We start from the raw sequence: 24,793 nt of genomic DNA, 5'->3' as shown, positions 1-24,793 counted from the left end.
TCGGAGACGATTTCGCAACCCATCAATTATTTTTCGCGACCCAAACAATGGGTCAGGGTATCAATTTAACTACTATGATAAATGGTCTATAATAAAAGAAGAATTTGTAAAGCAAGGATTCAATGCAAATGTGTTTTGTAGAAATTTATAACAAAGAATTTAATTATTTTGTAAACATTTGCTTTCATTTTATAATACAGCTAGCCTGCTACTACTACTCACTAAGCTAGCTAGTGAGTCTGACTAGGCCTAAGTACTGTACTTGTGCCAACCTAACATTAAACGATCTATTCGATTACATTAAAAACATCCAAAGAACTTCAACAAATTGAAATAAATAAAAATTTAATCAATGAATGACCTTTGCCATTACACTGTGGAATTAATTGTTCTTGTACATAATGGAAATTGGCCAGAACTGTCTTGTATTTTCATGCTTACGTGACTGCTGTAAAATCTGAACGAGTGAACAACACTCGCTCAATGCGCAATCAAAACATGTGCTCTTAATCTACTCTTTTGAGATGATCCCTTTACCCTAACTTTCCCTTAATTTGGCATAACAGAACATTTGAATTTATGGGCACCTGGGGAGAAAGTCAATTCCTATGTTCCATTATAGTCTGCATACCCACACATTTAGAGTTAATGTTGCTGAAAATTAGTCGTCTGACAGAAAATTATTTTGGTATGGCACCATATTTTAAAAATAAACTAAAAATGACACCCCTTAACATATTGGTAAAAAGTAAGTGGACAATGGAGAAGATAAATTTAGTTCAAATTAAATGTTGCTTAATAAGTTCTTAAATGTTGTTATATAATACAGAGTTCATTTAGGTTAGTTTTGATTTCATTTGGAAGTTCATTCCATGCTTCAGTGGCATGGAATAAAATTGTTCTCTTGCCTTATACACAATTCCATTTCTGTTCTATTAATGAATTATTTGATTTGCTTCTGGTACATTGGGTATGGTTATTATGGTTAAAAATAAATCTGTTACATAGATAAGGAGGAGCATTTTTTTTAAGAAGGCTTTCTCTCCAATGTTCATTTAACCTCTTCCATTCTAAGGCATTCATTATGGACAATTTACACAGACGAGCGGTAATGGTAATAATAATAATATAATATTATAATAATATTTATTCGGCAAAAGTTCTTAAAATACGTTTTACATTTCATCTTGCCAGGAGCAAGTAATAGGCATGAGCCCAAATAGAAAACTGTTCTTACTCCATAAGCGGTAATGCTAATACTGTGTGACTTGTCCCATTTGCACAGCGCGTGGAATTTGTGAGCAGTGTGGCGAAAAGTAGGTGCTTGTAGGCCAAATAATTGTTAGTAGTACTTGATCAAATGCAACTACAATAGTCAAAAAAGGACATTATAAGTGCATTTGATAGCATTTTAGTAGTGTTGAAAAGTAGATACTTGTTAGTAGGTCTTATTCCTTTTGCAAACTCTTTTTTTGAAACTTTATTACTTAAGTGCATTTGATAGTATTTTAGTAGTGTTTAAAGGTAGATGCTTATTAGTATAGGCCAAACTGATGCTTATCTTATTCCTTTTACAACTTTTTGTATAATTCTGTACAGTTCTCAGTTTCTGCTAACTTTCTTTGTTCTAAAGAAATGAAATTCATGAATTGCCATAAGCCATTAAGCTTGATTACAGTACAAAGAACAATTTCATATTCATAAATGATATACAGTACAGTAATACATTTTTTTTTCTGCAGCTGCAATGGTACATTGGACAAGGCAAATCAAAGAGGTTCTAGCTTCACAAGATGCCATTGAAACCTCTGAGAATGCTGGTCCATTGGAAGAAATAGAGTTCTGGCATAATCGTTGTATTGATCTATCCGGTATTAGTGAACAGTTGCAGAAACATGGAGTCATTCATATCCAGACAATACTTGAGTTTTCCAAGTCTTCATATGTAACACCATTTAGGAAACTTTCTAAACTTATTCAGGTGTTTTTTCATTGTTTTGTTTTGTGTGTCAAGCCCAAACAGTTTATATAGATTGGCTAGAAGGCAGACTAAAAAGTGATCTCACGCTGATACACTTAATACAGGCGTAGTTGTTCTAGACTACGAATGGTTGATTGTAGCCTTCATCTTCTTGGTTCCCTCCCCATGAATAATCATTTTTCTAACTTTGATAACATTGGAGTTCACCCTCTAGCCAGTCTATATTACCTTGATGGTCAAATCATACCAGCTATTTTATAAATTTTTCAATTGAAATAGAAAATGCTGCTTAACGTTAAGCGTTGTTGCACACTCTTTTTTCCAGATTTCTGTTTTACAACCTTTTAACTTATTCCAATCATTAACATCGTTTTCTAACATATTTGAATTGTGAGCATTAATTTATTATTTGGGTCCACGTTAGCACAGTGTATTAACATACGAAAAGATATTAAAATTCAGTGACTTATTTCTATTTTATATCACTGTGCTCCCCTGGCTCCAAATTGGGTCCACTTGAGCACAGTGTATTAGCATACGAAAAGATATTACAATTCAGTCACTTGTTTCTATTTTATATCACTGTGCTCCACTGGCTCCAAATTGGGTTCACTTGAGCACAATGTAATAACATGCGAAAAGATATTAAAATTCAGTGACTTGTTTCTATTTTATATCACTGTGCTCCACTGGCTCCAAATTGGGTCCACTTGAGCACAATGTAATAACATACGAAAAGATATTAGAATTCAGTGACTTGTTTCTATTTTATATCACTGTGCTCCACTGGCTCCAAATTGGGTCCACTTGAGCACAGTGTATTAACATACAAAAAGATATTAAAATTCAGTGACTTATTTCTATTTTATATCACTGTGCTCCTCACTGGCGCCAAATTGTGTCCACTTGAGCACAGTGTATTAACATACGAAAAGATATTAAAATTAGTGACTTATTTCTATTTTATGTCACTGTGCTCCACCAGTGCTAAATTTGGTCCAATGGACCAGTTACCGTAGTACTATTTCTATTTCGGAAGTAAATAAAGGCATAAATGGCGCTCCGTAGAAGTAGAGAATGCTCGATCGTCGAAATGACGCTCTGAATATACCTCGTAAAAGAGCACATGGTTAGTGTTCTCCTCCTCTCCTCCTCATACAGACTACTAGCCTCTGCTGTATGCAGCGCATGCATATGGAAATAAGCAAGATTCTACCGTACACAGGGGCTTCAACGTTATGATACGTACGCGCTGACAATTCTTGATTTTTTACAACGCGACGATGTTTTTTGTACTCTTTTAAAGTCTGATATTTCAAAATAAGTGTAAGTAAAACTAAATTTTAATATAAAAATAATTTAATTTAATGTTTGTCTTTAGTGTCAAGACTAGATTAAGATATCAGCGAAAGCATGTCTTAGGCCGGGTGGGTTGAAGCATCAAAACTTGTAACTTTTTCAATTTTCACACACAGGCCCCGCTGCGCGTGACTGGCCTTGGCTTTGCAAAACTTCACGTCCCAGCAACGTCGAAAGAACCAAGAAACCATTAACGATCGTGTAATCGTAAAAATGGTGTAATATGTTAATGCTGATACTTTTCTATTTTCAAAGAATATTAATCAATCTTAAAATCAGCATCACTAGTCATAAGGGTGACCTAAGGGGATATGATGAATTTGTCGATTTTATTCTTAAAGTTAAAGAGACTGTGTAAAGTATCAACAGTAACATTTTATTTGTATTGACAGTGACAAAATATATTGAATTGAACATGATTTTCACCAAAAACTTAGTTAAATAGATGAATTCCACCTAGTTTTTAGCCCTCTATTAATGTTGCTCTTTTGGCGTTCCATAGAAACAAAATATTGAACATAGAATATGAGAAAAACGTCTGTAAAATCATCAATTTATTTAAAAATTTATTGTTATTTATTGACTCTTCTTCATCTAAGGCCAGAAAAAAAAAAATATTGTGTTGGCCACGTTTTGGGTAAATCCTAAAAATGGGTAGGTCGGTAGGAAAAGTTTTTTTTTTTTTTTTTTTTTTCAGACCAAAAATGTGTTGCCGGCAAAATAATAAACAATTTACACAATTGATACAAAAAGACTTTTAAACACTTTTCATCGCACCCTAGGCTCACGCTAGCTATAATTGTTTCAACAAAAGTTTAAAAAAGGTTTATTAAATAAACGTAGGCCTAGCTTTTTGAGGTAAAAATGCCTAGGCTGCTAGCCCTAGCTACCATTTTTAAAGCCAACAACAAAAACAATCAAGATCGAAATAAACTATTTCCGTGTTAATGCTACATTACGCAAGTTAACATATTATTCTAGATGAAAAATATTGAGTTTTATATTGTTTTATCCATACGTAATTACACTGGCATTAAATATATAACATTAAAATGTAGGCCGTTTTATGAGCCATATTTCGCTGATTTCTTATTGCGGGGAAATTCCCCACCAGCGGCATCGATCGATCGAGGCTAGAGGTCCGGCTAGAAGCCTAGCGTGCATGCCGGAACGGATGGATTATCGCTATATAAATAACAAGTTTGAACAAAAGAGCTTACGACAATCTTAGGTACATTTTTATTAAACGTATATAGGCCTACTTGCTTGGCAAACCCATGCCTTTTAAATCATTTAACAAGTCCGTAATCGGATCGTAGTACTGTACAGTAAAACCAAAAAACACCGCATCAACAACCAACGATCTGTTGTTCTTTTGCTGCAGATCAACATTGGTAGAGTCCATTAATTATGAGGGTGTTTAAAAATGTGATAACTATTAAAAACCTGTCTCAACCACTGTGTAATCAAAGTGTTTATTTTAATTTAAACTTGGATCCCCCAAAAACTAATAATCGCGTATTCCGGTTATCACGTGATTGATTCACGGTTGGTTGCACGCTTCTTTTTTACACGTCCGGCGGAGGTGAAATATGTTCGCCAATTTGGCAAATAAGACAATATTTTTTCACCATTTGGTTTCAAAATTGCCGTTTGGCTAAAAAAAAAAAAAAAAAAGCCGACCTTCATTTTCGGCAGTTTAGGGTCGGTCGGGCGTGGCCAACACAATAATTTTTTTTTTTTGGCCTAATTCTAAGGTCTGGTATTCAGGTTAAAGTTGGTTAACAAATTTAGAGTTAAAATACAAGGCATGTGTGAAAGTGAACTTTCGTAATCTTAGGTCTTGGGGGGTCTTAGCTTTCATGATCTTAGGTTTCGTGACACCCGAAACTTCCTGTTTAGTATTATTAGCCCTAGTTACCAGTTTTATACAAAGGTCTATAAACAGTTTTTTTCCCCTTGATAATGCTTGTTGAAAGCTTTCGATGGCTTGGTTTCAGCCTAGAAAGATATATCATGATACACCAAAAATCACAAAAAAATACCTTGTAGTTTTCCAAACAAATTTCTTATTCAGGTTCTCCTTGTATTCTTCTTTATAATGTTGCATAACTAATTTTTTTGTAAAGGTAGAAGTCACAATTTCTTCTATCTGCAGACCTATATTTGATATAAGCAACATGTCATGCATACTGTGGCCGACTGATTAACCTTCTTCTTAAAATGTTTATATATTAAAGTTGAAAATATATAATTTGCATCATTAAAAAAATGTTTAAAGATATCGTCGTAGTAAAAAATTATGATTCATTGCGGTATATAATTATCTATCTGCGCCAAAGTGGTTACTGCATAACAAATACACAGGAATATTCTTTTATTCAGGTGTGTATATGGCTCGGTGGTCTGTGATTGCGTCTATAATATTCAATGTATCGAGATCGAGTCTCACTTTGGGAAACGAAACAAGATTTTTGTTTCTATATCTGTATTGTTTGTTCAATTTTATTTCTTAGTGTATAAATTATATGCATGATTTATAATGAAATCTAGCGAAAAAATAATGTCTTTATTATTATGTAACAAGGGTGGTTTATGACATATACGCGGAGGGATCTTTGATCGAATTGTTTTATTCAAGTGTATACGGCTCGATGTGCAGTGATACCGGCTATTGTATTTGCATTTCCAAGATCCTATCTTTCATATAAAATAAATAATTAAAGATTCTGACAAAATCAATCAATAAATCTTTTAAAATTAAATTATCTTTATTAAATCAATGCATATAACCTATATTTCGTCATAGTTACAAATTAAATCTAGTTCTATTTTGTTTTTAGAGAAATCTATTCACTTCATAGTAATTTTTAAAAAGTGTATTCCTCAAATAAAAACGATAAAAAATATTACTGGTTTATTTTATGCCTTAGGATGGATCAGCTAAGGCTCAAAGCAACCTAAAGTTCCTGTCTACTCTATCAGCTGATTGTGAAGAACTTTCCAAATCTAGACCTGCTGATATACCCCCTCTGCTTCCTAAGCTCATCAATAAAGTGCGCATGATTTGGCTTAACTCTGATCACTATAAAAGCAGGGAGAGATTGACAGGACTTTTTCGAAAAGTTAGTTGTTTGTTTTTTTTTAGCTATTTCAATTAAAATGTCTGTAAAATCAAACTAATTTTGTGTATGGTTTTTGTTAAAATGTGATTTTTTATATGATGATTTTTCTTAATTACAGATGAATTTAAAAAATATTATTAATTATTCACTTTGAATGAAAACATTTTTACTTTAATATATTTATAAAATGACTCTTATACTTTTTGAAATTAATTTATATATTTTTAATTTACAGCTTAGCAATGAGATTATCCATAGATGCTGCAAGGAAATTAACCTAGATAAGCTATTTGATGGCAATGTACTTACATCAACCAAGAGCCTGAATGAATGTATTAATTGTTGTAACAGCTGGAAAGAGACTTACAGATGGGTAAGGTTTACACACATTTGTATTGTCATCCATTCATGTACCTAAATTATTGAAAATAAAGAAAATAAATCACAGGTAGGGGAAATTTCAAAGGTCAAGGGTAATTTATTCAGACCAACATACTTTGAGAATAAGATGTAGGTCAAGTGTTATTATAATGTTTTTGAAGCTAATTACTGTACTTATATGCCTGTAAAGGATGTAAATACAGAAGAATTCAGTCACAAACCTACAGAAGGATGGAAGGTCAAGATTCATCCATTCATGCCAAAATAATTTGACATTTTTAAGGTAGTTTCTTATTCGCTGTAGTTTGTACTTTGCAAAATTCTTGAATATTATTACTTGCTTTGTATGTTTGTTTGCATGACAATGTCCACAATTTTAAAATTATTATCCTATAAGTTATACAAGCATAATGAAAGTTACAGTCTGCACCCTCTGTGCTAGTCTGATAAGATAAAACAATTGTAAAAACGTTTTAAAATATGCTTCATTTTAAAATTTATTTAGCTCTTCAGAATGCAAGGCATTTTTAACATTTTTCTTGAAATGTATGAAAACTTGATAACATCTCATTTGCATATTAAATAAAATTTTAAAAGATCAAGAAAACTGAAATGTAATGATGTTTGTGTTGTATGTTTCCCTATGTGAAGAAAAATAAAAAAGGATAGAGGATGTAAGAAATAAACTGATATACTGCACTGTAGGTAAACAATTCATTTTATGGTTTTTAGATTCGTGCCATGCATCATCGTCTTAGTGAGGAAGGTTGGGTTCTAGACCAAACCAGCATCTTTGCTCAGGTAGAGGCATTTATTCAGAGATGCCGTGATCTTTTAGAGGCAAGTTACATAGATGATTTCATATTTTTGTTAAATTTCATGTTTTCTAAAACAAAATACTGTACCATAAAACCGTGCTTGCTTTTCACTGCCAAGAAGATAGAAGATGCAATCAAAGCACTTATTTTCGAGATTAGCTTATTTTCGGAAAGAAAACAGTATAAGGTTTTACTTTTAGGCTTGTTGACTAAAAATGTGTCTGTTTTCTTAGGTATGCGAGTGTCAGAGACATTTTGCACGACGTGAAGATGGTAATAAAACCCTAATGCCATATTTTTCTGGTCAGCGTGGGCCAGAGATTACTCGTAGTCTTTTGGAGATTGAAGGTACTTTTGAAAAAAATTTGCAGATTCTTCGAAATGTCAAACACACAATTCTTGATGTAAAAGCTACTACATGGCATGATGATTATAATAGGTGAGATTCATTTGCTTGATAAAGCAAAGTGTTTAGTCATATCATTGACAAATAAGAAAAAATTTGGCAGTAAGATAAAAGAATAATTTGATCTGCTAGTCTGTGCTAAATAACTGCTGTCTGCCTTTTTGAACACATTGTCTCTTGCCACAACCCTCTATGGGAAGTTGCAAATCAACTGATAATTTATAAATTGTATGTGCATTCTGATTACTCTATTGACAAATGTGTCGTGGTTTAATCATGGAGAAATAATTTCTTTTTGAATTGACAAGTGATTTTTATTTTATTAAAATCAGACCACAGAATAAAATTATTTGAGAATTATTAAGATATGTAATTTTTTTAATTTGAATTATTATACTGTTATCAGATAATTCCTAAAGCTTAAAATTACTTTAACCTATAGACTATTAAATAACTTTTTTGGATCATGTATGTCATGTGGAGTTTTAGATTTTTTTCATGAATTTCCCTATATTTTAGATATTGTAGTGTTTGTTGATTGGCTTTTGGTTTTTAGGTCATCTATTACACAGCCAATTACAGAGCCTAAACGAAGAGATTGGAAGTGACCATGGTTTTGTGTCTTGCATATCTTTGTGCCTTTGTTATGCAAATAACCGCAGCTCAGAGATTTTGCACTTGCACAGTTACTTGTGGTCGAAATCAATCCATTTAAGTAAAAACACTGAGCAAATTGCCCCTTGCTAGTAACATGAAGGGCCTAGCTGAAGGCAATATTGTTTTAATAATTAGTAGTATATTCCCTTTTCTAATCAAAATTAAAGCCTGTTTTCCAATCAACCTTGAGTTGCGGCGAATTGCATAAATTTACCGTATTCAACAGTTTTTTACAGGAAAAGTGGTAAAAATCACTGCTAAAAATCGTTAAAATCTGCAAATTTTGAAGTGAAACCAAGTTCAACTTCAATGATACGATCGTTAAAACCGACCAATCAAAATTTAAAAAAAATTACATCATCATAGTTTGTGAAAAAAATATTTATGCACAATTCATGAATTGTTACCAAGTTAAAAAAAACAAGTGTAAGTAAAGAGTCACTATCCAATTTTTTTATTTAAAACGATATAAATGAATATAATTATTTTGTCTTATTTTTTGTTTTTATGAAAAAATATTGTCCTCTTAATAGGGGTTGATGAATATCCCTGTCCCCTGAGAATGGGTTGGCCGTAGTGTTAAAACATATATTTCACCTTCATTTCATGAGAAAGTGTTCCCTTAATAGGAATGTCCCAAAGGAGGGGTTCTACTGTATTCATATTTATATTTCACAATAACTTTGATTTATTTGTCAGATTTCGGGCTGGAATCAAAGATCTAGAAGTCATGGTTCAAAATGTGATCACCACTGCATTTGAAACAATTTCTATGGTTGCACAGGGTGTTGAGCTTCTAGATGCTTTTCAGCATCTGTCTGCCAGAGAGGTAGTTACACTAAATTTTATCACTAGCAATGTAGATATAATTATAGACCTCCACTCCACTGTTGGTATTATTGTTGCTCATTATTTAATTATATTCTTTAAAGATAATAAACTCCTTCCAGATAACCAGCACAGATTTTTAAATGGAAGGTCCTGTACCACTTTGCTTTGCTCACAGATGCTATAACTGAATGATCAAAATTCTTGATGAGCATTCCCTTTCTCACATAGATGCAATATTTCTTGTTTGGTGTAAAGCATAATGCTGGTATCTGTGAGTGTGAATCACTGCTAGATTTGTTTAAGTCATGTATATCATGTAGGTCACAACGAGTTAAATTTAAGGTGTCTTTTAAATCTTGGGTCTCACTGGGTTCCATAATTGTACCTATTCCTTTTAACTTTTCTGTGTCTGACCTCCCTTCCTGTGTTGATTCTAAGATTAATATAGGGTCATCAGAAACACCCAAAATGATAATAATGATAAAAATATTTTACAAAGACCTTCAATTCAAGCTATTTGGTGTATTACCAATAAAATGCTACTGACAAATGTATGCTGCTGCATTTGACTAGATCTGAAAGTCATCATCCAAATCCAAAACAAATTGTATGCTTAGGTTGATTATGCATACTGTCAAATGTTGCAATAAAGATGTTATATATAGGGAAAAATTGTGTAAGTTGGTACAGTACATACTTTTGGTACTGATTTTTAACACCTAATAAACCCTGTTTACTAATTATAGTCAGGTTCCTCATGTATGAAAATAGGGAGTGAGATTAAATAAATAAAGATTCTGACAATATGATAATGCACATAACCTAATAAGTTATTCTTTAATGGCATTCTAGTATATTGACGGTTCTTGATATTTTCACTATTTTTATTGTGCTACTGGTTGGTAAATCAATGATTATGATTTCTTTGAATATAAATATTTTACATAAACCAAAAGACTATAATAAAATATGGACCTTTTGCAACTTGGGGAGGCATTCATATTCAGTCTAATAGGGAATTTAGTAGAAAATGATCAGAAATGCCATACCCACATACCAGGGCATCTTCATATCTCTGTAAGTACTGGTCGTAGAAACTTAAAAACATAGTTTCATGACTATTATACAATATGTCCAGCATATAACTCTATTACGTTTGACTTCCTAATATTGCATAACATTACGTCTATACGTCTCTGTGCAGTTATGTTGTTCTGTCACAATGCAAAAATGTATATTGCGAACAATTTAAGACCATTCAAGTGTCTACGACCAGTAGATGCATACATGGCCTGGGTTGTGGGTCAAAGGTCAGAAATGGCATTTCCAATCATTTTTTACTAAAATGTCTCATTAGACTGAATATGATTGAATGTATACCTTCTCATCGATTTGAGACCAAAATTATCTTGCTGCGACCAGTGGTTGTCGAGATTTAAGGACATATTGGTGTTTGGTCTTATAACCTTTCACCATGACCTTTCATCACATTTTCAAAATGTGTAACCAAACCAAAAATGATTGTTTGACCATCCTAAACCAATTTCTGAAGTCAAATTCTCTGGACCTCAAAGTGCATACAAAAGTTGATAGAACTACTAGAGCAATTACTACTTTTTATTGATTATATCACAACTTGGACTATAGAAAACAATTTATGAAATTTTTTTTATTGAAATTACATACAGTATAAGTTTGGCTTGAATATGTATGTAATTCACAAGCGGTCACACGTGCTGGTCGTCACAAACGTGATATCAGGAAATGACCCCCCAAACTGTCAGTTTCTAACTTTTTATTTTGCAGTCCTTATGTTTTTTTTAAGTTACTTTTTAACATTTTTTTTAACAGGCTATTCGACGTACAATTGATAAAAAAACCGTTGAAGTATATTCTATGTTTAATGATGAACTCAATAGTGTTAAGAAGGAACTTACTCGCAAGAATCCCCAGCTTAACTCAAACATGCCGAAATATGGTGGTCAGGCATACTGGGCAAGGTGTTTGCGTCGACGTATTGATCGGTCAATGGAGGTGAATTAAATGATATTTTGATTACATTTCCTAGAAAATATTTTAGCTGTAGCTGGGCATCATCTATGTACATTAGCTAAGGCACTCTTATGATAATTAATGCTTTTAAATTAGTTAAATACACATGTGCATAATTTTGAGTGCTTATTGCTATTATTGCTTTATGCTACTATAGGGTATACTTATCCTCCGGTGTATTTCAGTAGTTAATCATTCAGTTATTGGCATTGCTTCTTGTTGTTGTGCAAGCAGTACAGTGTAACCTTAGCAGTCAATACAGCCTATAACCATTGTAGGCATGACACAGTTGCTGCTGTGTTTAAACTTAGTAGAACTTCTTAACTAACCATGCCTTTGTCGGCTACTTTGTAGGATTCTGACATACTAGTTTATTTAGCTTATTACAGGCCCAAATATTCTTAACAATCTAGTGGGCATTCTTATGAGATTTTGCACCAATCCAATATCATGTATAGGAGATATCACTGCTTTGTTCTATCAAGTTCAGGTGCCCGCTTCTGGTGGTGACCGAATGAGAACTTGACAAAGGAACCAGTGACTTATAGGCTGACAGTTTGGTGCGAAATCCTCCCCTTCATGTACTAACTTTGCAACAGCCCCCAGGACAACAAGAATTTCATCACAAAGAAGTTCTGACCACTGTACTTAGGAACTTTTCTATGGATGACTGTAAGTCAAAGTTTTGAAAAGTGTAGTTACCTTAATCCTTGATGTTATTATGTCGACATGGTGGGCTCGATATAGCTACAGTAAATGTTACAGTGTTTGATTTTCTTTTGTTCCTTTGTTTTAGAAGGTAGCTGGTTATCGTTTACTCAGCTCAGTTGCTGTGTTTTTTTTTAGCATTGTATCGTTGTTTACCAGCACAGTGTAAACTGCAGTATAGCATGATAGTATGAGTATTAAAGTGAAACGTGAATACAACTATATTGTGGATTTACTTGTACTGCATCCATTAATATACGTACGAGGTATGAGCAGTGACCTAGTTGAAGTCAACTATAGTAAACAACGAAACAATGGCAAAGAGAGAGAGAAAATTTACAGAGAAAGGCTTGGAGTATTATATACAAAACTAGAGGGTACTCCGAGAGTACAAACGTCCGCCTACTGTAAAATTCCCCTACATAAAATGCCCCCTGAATATTTTTTTTTACATTTTTTTTTATTAGTTCTAAGTGTAAATATGTTAACTGCACACTACAAAGTTGTGGATGACAGTGTGGTGTAATGGTTATGTATCCAGCCTCTCACAGTTGAGATCGCTGGTTTAAGTCCCACTGAGGTTTTTTTTTTTTTATTATTTTTTTATTTCTTTTTGTTTTGTTTTTTGTGGACCTTGATCTTTGACCCTGACCCTTCAAAATTTAACCACAATTATATGATGTGTCATTGATCATTGTGGCTAAGTTTGATGAGAATCGGATAAAAACTGTGGTGTCTAGGCAGTAAAATAGTTTTTTGTTAGTTGTGACCTTGACCTATGACCTTTTCCCCTCAAATTCAAACTCGTCCGAGCTTTTGGGGCATAGATCATTGTTGCCAAATTTGGTGAGAATCAGATAAAAACTGTGGCAGACACACACACACACACACAAACACACACACAAACATACAGGGGTGAAAAAATAACCTCCTTGGCGGAGGTAATAAAGAAGAAAGCATTTGATAAAGAAAGAAAGAAATTACACTGGGTTTTCGCTTTAGTTAAAGAGGAATCAAATCCTAGTGAGGACACTATACAGGAGGTCATAGATCAAGAAATTACTGTGTGCCAAGCTTACGTAGATCTATACCCGCTGCTTAGCGAAGCAGAGCGTGGTTTGTATAAAGAAATTATAGACGTACTAGCTCATGCAGAAGTCATCAATGTATCTCTAGGCCTACATAGAAAGAGATAACTTAATTATATTCAGGAAGTGCCAACTTTATCTAATTTACATATCATTTACATGGCAGCATGCACAGTGTGTGGGCCTTTTGTTCCTTTGTAGCTGGTTATCGTTTACTCAGCTCAGTTGCTGTTTTTTGTTTCATAAGTTTGCACACCTTTGAAGTCAACTGTAGTAAAGATGTCTTGTTAGCCATACCAAGTAGTGACTGCTATAGATGTTGTCGACTTGGACTTTAAAGAGAATTTGCCTGCAGAAGAGCTCTTGGAAGTCAATGGAATGTGCAAGAATTAAATTCATCATTTTCAATGTGATGCCAACAAGAAAAGCAATCCTCATTCATTTATCATTTCAGCCAAGATAATCTTGCAGGAGCTATGTGGGTTAAAGAAAGGTTGGGATGAGGAAAATTGAAAGAAAGCATCTACGTTGCTGGCAAAGTTGGTGTCAACAGCTACCATGAATCATTGACCATACCAAAAAACTGCCAACCATTCAGGTTTGGGATGGTGGTAAACAAGCAGCTCCAGTTGCACCTCTTAAAAAAATACCACCCATAATGAATTGTTTGAATATTTATTTTGCTTTATACAATATATCGATCTGAAACACAAAATTAGAAATTTAGAAATAAAAGAAAGAAGACTATTCATACATACCACATAATAGTACTGTATTAACAAAATGCACAATATGGTACAGGAAATACAAATAAATGACTACGATTGAATAGTACTCCTTAAATCGTATCCGGATATTCACCCCCTGGACATTTACCCCCCCGGAAACTACCCCCCGGACAACCACCACCTGGACAACTACCCCCTTAGGACAACTACCCCTTTAGGACAAATACCCCCCGGACAACTACCCCCTTAGGACAACAACCCCCTTAGGACAACTACCCTCTGGACAACTACCCTCTGGACAACTACCCCCCGGACAATTACCCCCTAGGAACAATTACCCCCGGACAATTACCCCCCCCCCCCCAGGGTAATTACCCCGCGGACAACTAATATAGTTGGGAGACCCAAATATAGGTCTCCCTTTTCGTATTGGGTCTCGTGTCAGGTCTCTGGTCTCGGGTCTCTAGTTTCGAAACACCCGTTAAAAACAGATGATTTCATTTTTACAGAAACCGGTCCTATATATTTGTCTACTTTTGGATTGGGGGGGGGGGGGAGTAGTTGTCCTGGGGGTAGTTGTCCTAAGGAAGGGGGTAGTTGACCCGGGGGGGGGGGGGGGGTAGTTACCCGGGGGTAGTTATCCTAAGGGGGGTAGTTGTCCTAAGGGGGTAGTTGTCCGGGGGATAGTTGTCCGGGGAGTAGTTGTCCGGGGGGTAGTTGTCCGGGGGGTAGTTGTCCGGGGGGTAGTTGTCCGGGGGGTAGTTGTCCGGGGGGTAGTTGTCCGGGGGGTAGTTGTCCGGGGGGTAGTTGTCCGGGGGGTAGTTGTCCGGGGGGTAGTTGTCCGGGGGGTAGTTGTCCGGGGGGTAGTTGTCCGGGGGGTAGTTGTCCGGGGGGTAGTTGTCCGGGGGGTAGTTGTCCGGGGGGTAGTTGTCCGGGGGGTAGTTGTCCGGGGGGTTGTTATCCGGGGGTTGTTATCCTAAGGGGGTAGTTGTCCGGGGGGTTGTTATCCGGGGGGTTGTTATCCTAAGGGGGTAGTTGTCTTAAGGGGGTAGTTGTCTTAAGGGGGTAGTTGTCCGTGGAGTAGTTGTCCGTGGAGTAGTTGTCCGTGGAGTAGTTGTCCGTGGAGTAGTTGTCCGGAGGGTAGTTGTCCTAAGGGAGTAGTTGTCCGGGTGGTAAACATCCGGAGAGTAACTGTCTAGGGGGTAGGTGTCCTAGAACCCCTTAAATACAACAATTACGACATATGTATTTGTTTTATGTTAGGTTCTTGATAAAGCTTATTTCCTACCACACATTGGTACTGGTGCTGAAACCAAGATACAGTATACACAACTAAGCATTGCCTTGGATGAGTTTATTCGAAAAACATTTAATGAGTGGACAGCAACAGTAGATAAAGACTGCATGAAACTGCTGGAAGTACCATTGATGTGTCGTAGTATGGAACGCCATGGTATGATGGACATCAACTTTGACCGGTAAATATTGATAGTTCTAATTCACTGATTTTTTTTTTCAGAATAAAATTTAAATGGTGACATTTGTGACAGCTCTCCAATCTTACATCAGGCAGCTTTAATTTTGTGTACACATGAACCATTTTATCTATATATAATATAAATATGTATATGTTTGAAGTGCAGTATGAACAGCCAATTCGATAGTGCATAGCACTCAAGGCAATCCCCAGAGTGCTGCACCGTTGTCATGTATTATATGTTGTTATTTGTGCCTGAAAATTGAATAAAATAAAATTGAAGGGAAAGTATCGCTGCTCTTTTAAACAGCAAAATAACTTTATTATAACATTATTATATAACCTTATTTTAACATATAACATGAGTAAAATGTATTACTTTGTAGAACACTGCTAAAGATGTTTAACGAGATTCATTATTGGGAACGTTTAATGTTTGAGATTCCTCATTATGTTTCTGAAGTGTATTTAAAGAGAGAAGAACTCAGAAGTCTTCGTGAGTTTGTGTTACTTGTTGTCAGGGACTACAATCGGTAAGTAAAAACACAAAATGATTATTTGAAAGTAAACAATCATTTGTTGTGGAAAACTGTAATGAAATTCACTAAAACAATTAAATACACTAGAGGGGGAGCGAGCGACTAGGAAGTGTAGACGATGGTTCTCGAAATGATAATGACTCAGGTAAAAAGGTGTTAGAATGACATTCTCCTTGTATGTTTTCTGTCGGTTACCATTATTGAAAATGCTTGACATTCGTAAAACTAAACCTACTCTGTTTCACAGTGTCTTAGATGATTAATAGCAAGTATAGTGTTTATTGTTTGGTAGGGCCCTTAAAGGCGGAGGTGGGGAGGCGGAGTTCATTTGAGGGAGGTGCTTATTCGAGGGAGGTGCTTATTCGAGGGATATGTTCAATTTTTTAATTTTAATAATATGGTAACATTTATAATCAAATAAAATCCTCTAATAGATTGAAAAGTGGTAAAAAAGAATAACAAATGCTTGGTAAATTGTAGTTAACAGTGCGATGAATTCTACTACAAATAGTATAATTGTGTTATTATAAATATAATACAATATTGTGTGTATAAATACCATCCTAATAATTAATACCTTATTTAATTTAAACATCTTTTGAAAATAACTTCCGTGACAGAGTGGGCCGTTTCGGCCCAAGAAGGAAGACATTTTAGACGGCTTGCAACATGGGCAGACATCCCGGTCCTAACGGGACACAGATAGCCTACAGTTATTCCTGCCAGCTTACTCAATAAAACTCAGCTATCAGGATTTTACTCGATTTTAAACAAAATGTCTTATCATCAGATCTCCCTATGTAATTTTATAATACTATTCTCCACAATATATTCCGATGCTTTATGGCGTATATTTAATTTGATCTTTATTAATTTGCAGTATAATTTTTATTTTTTAACTACTGTACCTTCACACGCGCAGGTCCGATCCTGAAAATAAACAAAATAACTGAACGGCCAACTTCGTTGAAACCAGATAGTTGTGGCAAGATGAATCTGTGAACTCATCGTGAACCTGGAAATTACTCTGACCGGGTACAATTGAAAATGTTGAAAATCTACCGATGTAATCAGAACTTTTGTTTTAAAACTCTTTATAATATCTTTCAAGATAGAAATATGGAACAATATCGTAATAGTGAAAACTAATGACATCAAATTTACATTTCGCGGTACATCTGAGATAGATCCAAGGCAGAGATTTCTCCCAAAGTCTTTCCATTGTGCTCGCCTATGTCAGAATTAACCATAATTTATATATACTGTAGATACAGTACCATCTTGTCAGGATTCGATATCTTATAATTATTTATTAGACTAGACAATCTAGCATTTTGAGTGAAACAATTATTACAACAGAGATTTTTCTTTTTTAAATGGTCACATATAAGGAGATCAAAATTATCTCGATGATATACAAATTAGCTTAAAGATGTATTGTCCCTTTGACTAATTCCAAAAAAATAAAAAATAACAGATTTCGAAAAAAGGTGGGTCATTTTGAAGTATCATAATAGTTATTAACTTTCACCAAAAATTTGTCGAAAAAAAAATCATTTAACTGAAATACAGACGTAGTATCCCCATTTTACACTTTCTCTGGGAAAAAATTAGAAACAAGTGTTTCTCAACTGATTTGTGTCATATGGGGTCTATATATCCACCAAAAAAAAGTTCCAGCTCATTTGGCCTGGGGAAAGCCGCCATTTTGGATTTTCAAAATGGCCGCCATAAAATACAGGTTTTTGCTCATATCTCCTCTTCTACATCATGCATGGAAATGATTTTGGTGGCAAAGTGTATGTTTTGAGGGTCAATGAATCTAAATACAGCATTTTGAAGTTCACTCAATGACCGCCATCTTGTTTTTCAAAATGGCCGCCTTAAAATACAGATTTGTGCTTATCTCAGCTTCTACATCATGTATAGACATGATTTTGGTGGGAAAATGGAGGTTTTGGCGGTCAAGGAATCCAAATACAGCATTAATTTGAATTTCACCCAATGGCCGCTATTTTGAAAATCAAAATGGCTGCTATAAAATTTACAGATTTTTCCTCATATATCAGCTTCTATATCATATGAACGTAATTTTGGTAGAAAAGTATATGTTTTAAAGGTCAAGGAATTCAAATATAGTATTTTAAAGTTCACCTAATGAAATTTACAGATTTGTCCTCGTACCTCAGTTTCTACATCGTGCATGGAAATGATTTTGTTGGCAATGTTTATGTTTTGAGAGGGTCAAGAAATCTAAATACAGCTTTTTGAAGTTCACTCAATGACAACCATTTTGATTGTAAAAATGGCCACCATAAGCTACAGGTTTTTGCTAATTTATGAGCTACTATGATTATGATTTTGCTATGCCTATGTTTTGAAGGTTACAGAATAAAAACAAAATTCAGCTTTTGAAATACAGTTGGAAAGTGATGACGAGAATAAGTCAATATGTTGGTGATAATATATGGGAACCACAATGATTATGACCCCAGGAGATACTGTACACAAGAAGATATCAGCGATGTACTGTAACTATATCATTCGCGTGAAGAACCTAAAAATAAAATATTCTAAAAAAGTTTGTTAGACGACATTTTAAGATATTTTCCAAATCCTAAAGAGAAACATGGCCAACTTTATGCATGTAGCTATAATGCGATAACTGGACAAATCGACGATAGTTTATGCCGATCATTCTTTTTTATCCAATTAACATGTCAACAGTTTATACAATGGTACAGCCACTCTGAAAACGTATACCTAGCTGCTCATCTACCAGTCATAATAATCAGACATGGAGGAGTTTATCTTTTCAGGAGCTTTCTTGGTTATATTGGACATACTGATGGGTTGAGGTTTTGAAGTTGTGCATCACTTTAAAGAGAGCTGTATATTCTAAAGCTCTTAGAGGATGCATATAATGATGACAGGAGATGAGGATGTACCATTTTGTATCCAGATATAGACACAGTATAGGACAATTGACCATGATGGCCAATATGCCTGAACGACAAATTTCCATATACATACAATACAATACAAAAGATGTTCCAAAAGAATGGATATCATGCAACGTGTTATAATGGTTAAGAATCAGTTTTCAGACATGAGCACAATAGAGAAAACCTTATGTATCTTGAAATTTGTCTTTCAGCATTTCCAGATATTTAGCCTTCCACTTTTGGCATTTTGGCCATGACCAGCTGCTGCAAATATGAAAGCATACTGTAGATGCTATATATGAACCTGGAGCTCCCAATTGCACAATCATGTCTAAAAAGTTATACCATCTAATGATACAGCCACAGCTTAAATGTTCTTGATATCTTTTTGACTTTCCCAGAAAGCTCTTAAGAATCTTTCGAGTTTGACGACAAATGGCAGTTTTCTTTCTCTAACTATTTGCATTACTTTACGTCACATTGGTTGATCGAAGGTTATTAGGATGGCAGATAAGCAGCTAGATTTAAACATAAATGCAGACCATTTAGGGTGACTAGTGTTGATCTCCCAATGTATTACCCTGTACTCATAAGATATTACTTGCTTTATCCATAAGTTGTACTTTTAACTGCAAGATGGCCATGCTTCTCTTTATATTTGGAAAATATCTTTACATGTCTATGTAACTTCTTTAGAATATCTTGTTTATTAGTTTCTTCTCGCGAATGATAGTTACAGTACACTCTCTGGTATCTTATTGTATACCTCTTTGGTCGTAATCAGTATGGAACTCGATCTTGTGATTAACTGACGACGTTGACATATAGTAATAATGAAGATTGTGATAGCGATAGATCTCGGAGACTAGACAAAGGGGATTGTAGCCTACATAAATGTTGTTATTATTATATGTTGTGCCAGTTTGATTGGGAATTTTAAAACTATTACTGTATTTAACAAACTGTATGCAAAAAAAAGCAACATCTAAAGCCAGTGGAGCAGTAGCCTTCAACTATGAAGTTTGGTCCTAAATGGAATAAGAAATCTGATCACTTTCCGACTCTGTATTTTAGAATGCTGATTTTTTATTCTGTAACAATCAAAACATAGACTTAGTTATCAAAATCATGTCTTCATTATGTATATGAGCTACGAAATTAGCAAAACCTGTATTTTATGGCGGCCATTTTGAAAAACAAAATGGTGGCCATTAAGTGAACTTTAAAAAAAATGCTGTAATTGAAATCCTTGACCCTCAAAATATATACATTGCCACCAAAATCACTTCCATACATTATGTGGAAGCTGAGATAAGAGCAAAAATCTGTATTTTTATGGTGGCCATTTTGAAAAACAAAATGGCGGCCATTGAGTGAATTACGAAAATGCTGTTTTTCGATTTCTTGACACTCACAACTACACTTTGTCACTAAAATCACGTTCATACACGATGTAGAAGTTGAGATGAGTACAAATCTGTATTTTATGGCGGCCATTTTGAAAAACAACATGGCTGACATTCAGTAAACTTCAAAATGCTGTATTTGGATTTATTGACCCTCAAAACATATACTTTGCCACCAAAATCATATCCATACATGATGTGGAAGCTGATATATGAGCAAAAATATGTATTTTATGGCGGCCATTTTAAAAATCCAATATGGCGGCTTTCCCCAGGCCTGATGAGCTGGAACTTTTTTTTGGTGGATATATAGACCCCATATAACTCAAATCAGTTGAGAAACACTTGTTTCTAATTTTTTCCCAGATTGGCCCTTTTTAGACTTAAAATAGGGATACTAACGTTTTTTTTGTTAAAAAAATAACTTTTCGATCAAAACATATCCCATAATGAAACGCGCTTGTTTGGCTACTCTGTATGCATAATCATAAAACTTCCTCGCGATCTGTGTGAAAATGCCTTCTCAACCATGACGAGTTGTAAACAATCATAATTAGCATACTTGTGGTTTGAAATCTTTGTTTACTTTCGCTCGCGACGATTTTCCAGACGAAATGTAATCAAACTAATTTACCTGTTAATTACTTAATCTTGTTGCTTTTGGCTAGAATTTTCAACTTAAAGTGAATAACTTTAATATTACTTTGATATGGCCAATTTAAATTTAGAATGTTTTGACCTTCATTTTTTGTGTTTCAAGGGACAATACATCTTTAAATATGCAAATTAGGGTGAAATTACAAGGTTATAATATCTCAAAAACTACTAGTCGGAGAGAGTTGATTTTTTCACTGATTTATTCAGAATGTATATATTTATATTTGCTCTAATGAAACATTTTACGAAAAAAAAGACCGGAATTGCAACATTTGACCCTCGACCCCATTTCTCAATGCTTGCATACAATGAAATTAAAATGTCAGTAGAGACTTTGTTCTGCCCTCAAATGGCACAGATACAGGTTTCTAATAGTCAACATAGGATTGTTAAGTAAATCTCAAAATCACACCTGTAAATTAGTAGTACAAGTTACATGAAATATGCAAATAAGGGGGTGAAATTACAGGTTCCCATATTTTGAAAACCGATAAGACGGAAGTATGACATTTGACCCTCAATCCCATTTCTCAACATTTGCATATATAATGCAACTAAAATGTCTGTGCAGACTTTATTTTTGCCTCAAATGACTTGGATACAGTTTTTCTTTAGCCAGCATAGGACCGTTTAGTAATTGATAAAATCACGCCTTTGTCACACACCTCGAAAGTAAGCAAATTATACAAGTCATATGAATTTTGCAAATTACAGTGTTGCCATCTCGAAAAACGCTAATGATAGAGAGAGATATGGCAACTTTCAACCGTTGTCTCAATGTACATTTAGTATTAATTTAAGATTTCTTTCAAAAGGAACAGTTTTTAAAACATGTTCAGTACATTTAAGAAATGAACATTTATTATAACACTTTTTTGTGTCAGAATCGTAGCCGCATTGTCTATCGAAGAACGTAGCTTGTTCAAAGAGGTGATACGTCATCTTGATAAAAAGATTCATCCAGGCCTAACAAAACTTACTTGGGCAACTAAAGGTATTACAGACTTCTACATTGGTGAAAGCCGACAACATTCACAAAAGGTAATGTTATAAGAAATCATAGACATTAACTTTATTGCACATTGAAATTGCATGTAATATTACAAAAAAAATATATTTAATAAATATATATTGTAAAAAATGCATTTAAACTCTCAATACACGAATCACAGATATAAATACAGTTTACAGTACACCACGTATGTATGGTTCTGAAAAGAACTGTTGACTTTCTGGACCTTTCGATCAATATACTACTGAACTGATTGCTATTCGTTTTTTTTGGCATTCCAAACACACCAGAGAATCTATTAAAATCTAGAAACACAATACCGTTCTTTACGATATTGGATTTGTTATTTGATATTTTGCTATCTTTATTCAACAAGAATCGACAGTAAACCATGCCATAGTCTTTGGCCAGTTTACATTTCACAGCCCTGTCTAGACATATGGTATTTGTTTGGGCAGTCTACACCCAGCTTTCAAACAGTCTACACCCAGCTTCCAAACAATGCTCTTTCTATAGCTAGTTTCCATTCACCATTGTTTATGAGAAACAATGCTATATCAATCACTGTGAACATTGCTATTATTTGAGCTTTCACACCAGTCTTATATTCCTAGTTTCCTGAACATTCTGCATTCTAACTCCTGAGGACGATCAAAGTATATTGATTGAAATGTCTAGAAACTCGGCAGTTCTTTTCAGTAATATACATATGTGGTGTACCGAAAACTTTATATCAATAATAATAATACTGTAGTTTAATTAGCTACAATGCCCTTAACTTTCCTTGGCTAGTTTTCTAGCTGACGGATGATATGATTCACCAAAAACACAAGCCATATATGCGATTTAGGCCCAACTAACACCAAAGCTAGGCCTGCTTGATTCTGTCAATATCGTAATAACTTCCGAAACCAGTTAAAGTAAACTTTATAACTTAATTAATTAAGTGACTAACATAGGTAGGATAGTGACGTCACTGTGACGTACCACGTTGCTACAGAGTGATTTTTCAGTGTGTATATTGCCTTGGTTTGTGCGCTTAAAAATAATTTCAAACAATGGTTTCTCGTAAACTACTTGTGTAAATTTATAAAATGTAATAACTTTCTAATAATTTTAATTAAACACCCATTGCAAAGCTAAGTAATCTTAATATATAAAAAAAATACAAAAGAATTTCCAACAAAAGTAAGGTTTAATCATGTCACATTTTGTTATAAAATTGTTATTGTATGTTTTATTTAGGTTCAGGCAATTGTGGATGATTACAAGATGGCTAATTTAACCATTTCACGCAATTGTCAAATGATTAGTGAGATGTTGCTAGTTCGCATCGATAATAAGCGCATTTATGAAGGCATGGAGTTTGATGATGAACAAAGGCGACATCGTCTCAACATCCAGAAAAGACTGCAAACTATGCATGAGAGCATTTTAAACATTATGAAACATACATATGAAGTTTTCAGAAATGATGGAGTAGAGGTATTAATTTTATCTGTGAATTTATGTAAACTAATTAAGTTTTAGTTTTTTGCATGCGATTGTTCATGATAGTCCAGATGATCATAGAACACTACTTGCTAAAAGGTATCTTCTTTCAGAAGAGTATGTGGTATACTGTACTGGTCCATATTAACCCATGTCTTTGTGGGTAGACGATTGGGTGGCGTTCTGTGGTTCAAGGGGGAATCCCATTGACACGCTCTGTCTACTTGGTCATAAATATCACCATTGAATATGAAATTGTTTTTTTCCGTAGCAAGTAAAATTAATTTGCATAAATTGCTTTTGTTTAACCTCATATTATAATTACCATCAAACTATCAACGTCAAAAGACACCATACATTTGTGTGAAGTGTCAACATTTTGGACTTCCTTCACAAATGTGAACGAATCAGTCGCCACACATTGTTTAGGTAATACCAGAAGAAGTAATTAGCACAAACAATTTGTCAGAATATAATTAACAGTTCCAATAGAAGAAACTATTGGTCAAAATTTAGGTGTGGAATTATTTAAAAATATGTATATAAATATTAAATAACATTTAGTAAAAGTTCAAATACAAACAAACATACATTACATTCAGGTATATTAGTTATGCTACTACAAGACATTTACATTTAGTTTGTACTTTATCTTAAAGCATGTTTCTTTCATTCATTTCGTTTGTTTCTATGACTGGACTATAGATCAAAATACAGATCAAATATTTTACAGGTACAAAACCACTGGCACAGGTACACAGAAAAAATGGATCGTATGGTAGAAGAGGCTTTCAGATTAAATGTCAAATGGTCTTTACAAGAACTGTCGAGAGCCATTAATGGTGATGGAAAAAGTATGCCAAACCCTCTCTTCAGAGTAAAGGTTACCCTTGATGGAGTGAAGGTAAATCTTATTTAAATTAACTAACTTCAAATTTTCTTTATTAAGGTTAAAAACAGCTAGGCCTCTAGTTAAATTTTACAACACACCTGAATACACTCTTTGTCATTTTGAGTGATTGGAGGATTCTTGGGTCACATTATATTATATCATTCTATATAACTCTTTTAAACATTATATATTAGGCATACAGTACAGCTATTAACTATTGCTTCGTTCCCGCAAGTAACC

General features: G+C 34.3%; 1 protein-coding gene across 2 annotated transcripts in view; it reads left to right on the top strand.

Annotated features, from left to right (window-relative positions):
• The window catches only part of LOC144842612 (dynein axonemal heavy chain 2-like), a 182,439-nt gene that overhangs the window by 22,204 nt on the left and 135,442 nt on the right, over positions 1 to 24,793 (top strand). For both annotated transcript variants that reach the window (XM_078699067.1, XM_078699066.1), the window contains exons 6-17: positions 1,743 to 1,981; positions 6,274 to 6,465; positions 6,701 to 6,838; positions 7,579 to 7,686; positions 7,898 to 8,103; positions 9,427 to 9,556; positions 11,410 to 11,592; positions 15,398 to 15,612; positions 15,998 to 16,144; positions 22,043 to 22,199; positions 23,416 to 23,655; positions 24,395 to 24,565. In XM_078699067.1, coding sequence (XP_078555193.1) covers positions 1,743 to 1,981; positions 6,274 to 6,465; positions 6,701 to 6,838; positions 7,579 to 7,686; positions 7,898 to 8,103; positions 9,427 to 9,556; positions 11,410 to 11,592; positions 15,398 to 15,612; positions 15,998 to 16,144; positions 22,043 to 22,199; positions 23,416 to 23,655; positions 24,395 to 24,565 — 2,126 coding nt within the window. The remainder of the gene's footprint in view (positions 1 to 1,742; positions 1,982 to 6,273; positions 6,466 to 6,700; positions 6,839 to 7,578; positions 7,687 to 7,897; positions 8,104 to 9,426; positions 9,557 to 11,409; positions 11,593 to 15,397; positions 15,613 to 15,997; positions 16,145 to 22,042; positions 22,200 to 23,415; positions 23,656 to 24,394; positions 24,566 to 24,793) is intronic.

Source organism: Antedon bifida, chromosome 5, assembly GCF_963402885.1.
Source record: "Antedon bifida chromosome 5, ecAntBifi1.1, whole genome shotgun sequence".
Lineage (NCBI taxonomy): Eukaryota > Metazoa > Echinodermata > Crinoidea > Comatulida > Antedonidae > Antedon > Antedon bifida.
This window is presented reverse-complemented; position numbering and strand designations above follow the sequence as displayed.